Source organism: Antrostomus carolinensis, unplaced genomic scaffold, assembly GCF_000700745.2.
Source record: "Antrostomus carolinensis isolate BGI_N321 unplaced genomic scaffold, ASM70074v2 scaffold26266, whole genome shotgun sequence".
Lineage (NCBI taxonomy): Eukaryota > Metazoa > Chordata > Aves > Caprimulgiformes > Caprimulgidae > Antrostomus > Antrostomus carolinensis.
Genome location: NW_010324482.1, coordinates 1 through 4,828, shown reverse-complemented (window position 1 = coordinate 4,828; position 4,828 = coordinate 1). Strand labels below are relative to the sequence as shown.

The 4,828-nt window shown below is 56.9% G+C and overlaps 1 protein-coding gene across 1 annotated transcript in view; it reads left to right on the top strand.

The window, feature by feature from the left end:
* Positions 1-441, top strand: part of COG4 (component of oligomeric golgi complex 4) — a 15,174-nt gene extending 14,733 nt beyond the window's left edge. The window contains exon 18 of the mRNA XM_010170969.2: positions 223-441. Coding sequence (XP_010169271.1) covers positions 223-357 — 135 coding nt within the window. The 3' untranslated portion in view covers positions 358-441. The remainder of the gene's footprint in view (positions 1-222) is intronic.
* Positions 442-4,828: the final 4,387 nt, after the last annotated feature.

Genomic DNA, 4,828 nt, shown 5'->3' with positions numbered 1-4,828 from the left:
TGGAGACCCTTCAGGTACTGGGAGGCCACTAGAAGGTCTCCCTGGAGCCTTCTCTTCTCCAGGCTGAACAGCCCCAACTCTCTCAGCCTGATGCCTGCTGGGTGTTTGCAGGGTTTAGTGGCAGGAAATACCGTGCCCATAGCCAGAGTCTGAACTCACCTGCGAGGGCGGTTGGTGCTCGGTTGTCTCCTCCAGCTCTCATCTCCTCTCCTCTTTCTCCAGGTGATGGAGATCCTGGATTACTGGGGCCCGAACTCTGGCCCACTCACCTGGCGCCTGACTCCGGCCGAGGTGCGGCAGGTGCTGGCTCTCCGAATCGATTTCCGCAGCGAGGATATCAAGCGGCTGCGCCTGTAGGTGATCAGTGCCTGTGTCAGCACCACGCTGGAGGTGACAGCAGGACGGCTGCAGCCCTGGAGCCTGCCCAGCTCCTGCCCTGGGCTGGCTGTTCGCGGTGCGGGGATGTGGTGATGCTCTTTCTGCTCGTGTTCCTGCGAAGAAGAGCTGCCATCCTTTGTGGGAGCAGAAATAAGGCAGCAGAGGATCTCTCACGTTGAGAGCAGCGTGATGCTATTCCTGAAACCATGTGCTAGCCTGTGGGACAAGCTTGTGCTCACCCCTGACCCCCTTCGTCCTGCTGCCCTGTGGGAGGCACGGGAGGTCCAGGAAACTCTGGGGCTGTGTGCTGTGGTTAAAACACGGGCAAGCCCTGCCCGTGCTGCTGGCCACAGTCTTGTTCCTTCTGTGTCACCAGCATTAAGGGTCAGCTCCTGGAGTCCTACACATCCTGAGCCCTGGCTCTATCCTGGTGCCATTAGGGACCATTTTGTAGAAGGGAAAAGGAATTATTTCCTTGTGGGGAGGGTGCTTGGAAATTCCCTGGAAAGCCGCTGTAGGAAGTGGGGCTGTGTCCCTGCTGGCTCACTGTGCCCCGTGATCCCTGTGCCCTGGAAATAAACCTCACCTGGCTGAGCAGTGATCTCAGGTGGAGCATGTGTCTGTGAGCTGGGAGGGAGCTGGAAAGACACAAACTTGGCCATTTCTCCTCTTCCACCCTGTGCCACAGCGTCAGGAGGATCTTCCTGCCCCCACCCCACTGAGTACAAACACCCCTGAGATGGTACCTGGTGCCAGCCTGTGGTTTGGCCATGTTCCCCTGCTGTCCCTGTCACCCAGGGCTGTGGAGGGTGAGGACCAGCCCCTGCACGTGGGTGCCGCCTTCCCCACCCCTGGAAGAGCTTTGCCCCCGCATTGCTGGGCCCTTGCTCTCCCCCAGGGAAGGAGGAGCCCTGCTAGGGACAGAGGGGCAGAAACACAAACTGGGAACAAGTTTGTTTATTCAAAGAGACTGCAGGGACTAGTAACTCACTGCAAAACCAGACTCTCAGCACAGGACAGGGGCTTCATTCCACATCCAGGTGCATCCTTGGTGCAGGAGCATGCCATGCTGCTGGAAAAGCAGGAAGGTTCCTGCTAGAGGCAGCATCACAAATGTTATTCTTTTTTTTTTTTTTTTCCTTTTGGAGAACCATAAAAACTGGGGTGAAACCCCAAAATGAGCCTGGAGGCTCTAGCTGACTGTCCTTCCACCAAGGCCACCCTCTGGGGATGGTTTTGCCTGACCAGCTCATCACAGCTCTTCCAGCTTCTGTGGCTCTTGGGGCAAGTAGCAGCACAAAAAGGCCACAGGAAGACCTAAGGCACCTGCTGGAGCTGTCTCTGAAGCAGTGAGGATGTCCCTGCTTGAAAGGCAGCTGGCTACTCCCTCCCCTGCTCTGCATCTCTGCCAGGAACGGGTCAGGGCTGAAGGTCTTCACACAGCCACGTCCTCTCTGGGGTGAGCACCATCCTTCAGATCACATCCCACAACGTCCACGGAGAAACCACCTGTGTCCACTTCGATGCTGTGGATGCTGAAGTTGCCCAGTCCCTAGAAAACAAAAAAAACCAGAAAAAATAGTTACAGGTTGGGGCAGGAGACCGCAAGGGACCTGCTCTCACCTCCAGGGTCCTGGGGAGGCCTAAGGTGACAACAAGCAAACTCATCCCGCCCGAGGTAGGGTGAGATGCTCCTAGTGCTTGTGCTATCCAAAGCGAGCTTCTGTGAGCTGCCTGCGACAGCGAAGCGCCCAGGAGCTCACCCCTCACCTCAATGTCTGCCAGAATTCGCTGCAAAGCTTCTTTCTGCCGAGGGGCTTTGGTCAAGATGTAAAGGAAGCCTCCGCCGCCAGCCCCCGCCAAGCACTGCCCGTAGACGTGGGACCGGAGAGCGTCCATCATGCGCCCCACGGCCAGCGGCTCACAGCCCGGGGCCATGCACTTCTTCTGCTGCCAGTACCGGTCCAGACACTCGCCGATGAGCGGCAGGTTACCTGCAGGGGAGAAGGTTTCACAAACTATTTGCCTCTATTTCTTGCCCAAGGAGCAGAAAACTCTCTGCCTCTCCCACCCAAGCTAAATTCCACCTTCTCATCCACCCAGTTCCTCCCAGCTCTGCCTGCCAAGGCAGCAAACTGTCGCGTTGCTGTTTATTTTTAATCCTCTAAAGGGTGAGAATTTGTTTGCTTTAACGCTCCAGCTTCCCCTCTGCAGCAACCAAAGGCCAAATGAATCCGCTGCACGGGCCCCGTGACGGGTGGCTCGCAGAAAATTGACCAGATTTGGTGTGCTTAACCTCCCCTTCCACAAAGCGTTCGCTCAAGCCTGAATTTTGGGGCATTGCCTGTATTATGCTGGATTTTTGGCATTACTGGTAATATGCCAGGCCTGGAAGGGAAGGATTTGAGGATTCTGCAGCTGCAAGAGCCTGCATCCCCCCAGCTTTTGCCCCCCCAGCACTGCACAGACTCTTCCCCAAGGAAATTTGTGTCTCTTCAGTGGATAAAAGGGCCGGCCTGACCCAGGACAGGGTGCTCACACCTTGCCTCAAGGCCTGGGCGCACTCCTCGGCGTTGCTCACCAGCGGGTCAGCGTTTTGCACGGCAGAGGGCAGCCTGGCATACCAGTTCCTCACCACGTCCTGCAACACGCCACAATGTCCCTGTCACCACCCTCCCAGTGCCAACAGCACCCGGGCAGGTAGCACTGCACCCACAGCCTTCCGTGCCAGCTCCCGTTGGGGTGGCAGAGCTCCAGAGGCCAGATCCTGCGGCACCCAGGGGCACCCAGGTGTTACCTGGAGCAGGTTGCGGGCCAGGCGAGTCTTCCCTGTGTACACCAGCAGCAAGTGATCATTGAGGGTCTGGGTAAAACCGTCGGGCACTGGGATCTTCTCCACCTCCACCCTGAGCGGCAGCTGGGCCTTTGACCTCCCGATTTTGATGCCAGGCACCAGCCCACCCACCTGGTCCTGCCAACCGCCGCCTACAGAGCAGAGGGTACTCAGCTACCGCCGAGCCCCTCACCCTGTGGGCTGCCTGTGACCCCTGGCCACTACCTGTGGTGAGCCTCTGCTCCAGGTGCAGCACCGCGTGGATGAGGGACTCGGTGCTGGCCACCTTCCCAGCCGCCCGGTACAGTGATGCCATCACCGCTCCCGCCAGGATGCTGCTGGTGCCTGCGTGGAGCACAGGTGGGGTGCCAGGGCAGCGAGGCACCATGTGTCCCCGTGCCAGCCAGCGAGGGGGACGTCCCATCCTGGTGCTGGCAGCAGGAGGGACTCCCCAGCCCTTTCCCTGCAGACTTACCAAGGCCAGACCCGTGGGGCAGCTTGGACCAGGTGTGCACCTCAAACCCACCCCCGAAGCTCTCCATCAGCTGGGCCCGCAGGGGTTTCTGCGAGGGGAACTGCACCACCTGGGTGCAGATGAAGGCAGCTTTGAGCAAGGCTCCTGAAAAAAAAGGAAAGCAAAGCTGATGGCTGCTGCGCTACCTGCTCCCTGGGGGGACCAAAACCCCTCTCTCTTTCAGCCCCCCTCTCTCAGCAGCTCTAGACTGGATGGTGCGCGGCAGCGAACACCGCGAACGCGAAACCACAGAAACACTTTGCCAAATGAAAACACCGCAGCGAGCAAAAAGCTAGAAAGGCACTTTCCCCACCAAAAACCTGTTAGTTCGTGGTTTGTTTTCAGATCACAGCTGTTTGGAATTACACAGAGATAAAAAGCAACTCTAGAAAAGCTGATTTTAAAGGACAGAACTAGCTGAGGACCTCACTAGTGCGGTGACATCCTCCCAGCCAGGGGTGCTTGACTGCGCTGCCTGTGTTATTATTGTTCTTGCTGCTATTAAATACATATAAATTGATGGCTACAGCAATAATAGCAGAGATAACACCTGGCCGGGTGCCACTGCCAGTCGCCTTAACTGCAACCCTGAGTATCATCTGTGTTATTATTATTATTCTTGTTGCTATTAAAGTGATTTTATAAAGGACACCCTGTTAGATGTAACCTTACCAGCATTAACGAGTTATCTAGAGGCTCAATAAAGTGCTCAGATATGTTGGTAATCCAGATGTCTGATTGGTGTATCTCCTATTTTATTACACATACACCCACACTGAACAGTTGGGTGGAATTAAGGCGGCCGGAGAAGAATCTGGGTGTTACTCTAACTCAGATCTGTCCTCGACAGCCTGAAACTTTACCAACATATAACCCCTCCGGGCAGCTGGGTTACGACACTCCCTCACTCCATCATCCCCAAAAAAGGGCCACCCTGGCACCGTGGGGTCAGGACACCAAGGGGACATTGCGACCCCTCACCTGGTGCGTGGGGCTGGCAGTAATCCTGCAAGTGCTGCAGCTCCCGGCACACCAGCTCCAGCGCTGCCTCGCTCCGTGGCGTCCCGCCCAGGCTGACCAGGCGCAGCTCCGGCTCCCTGATG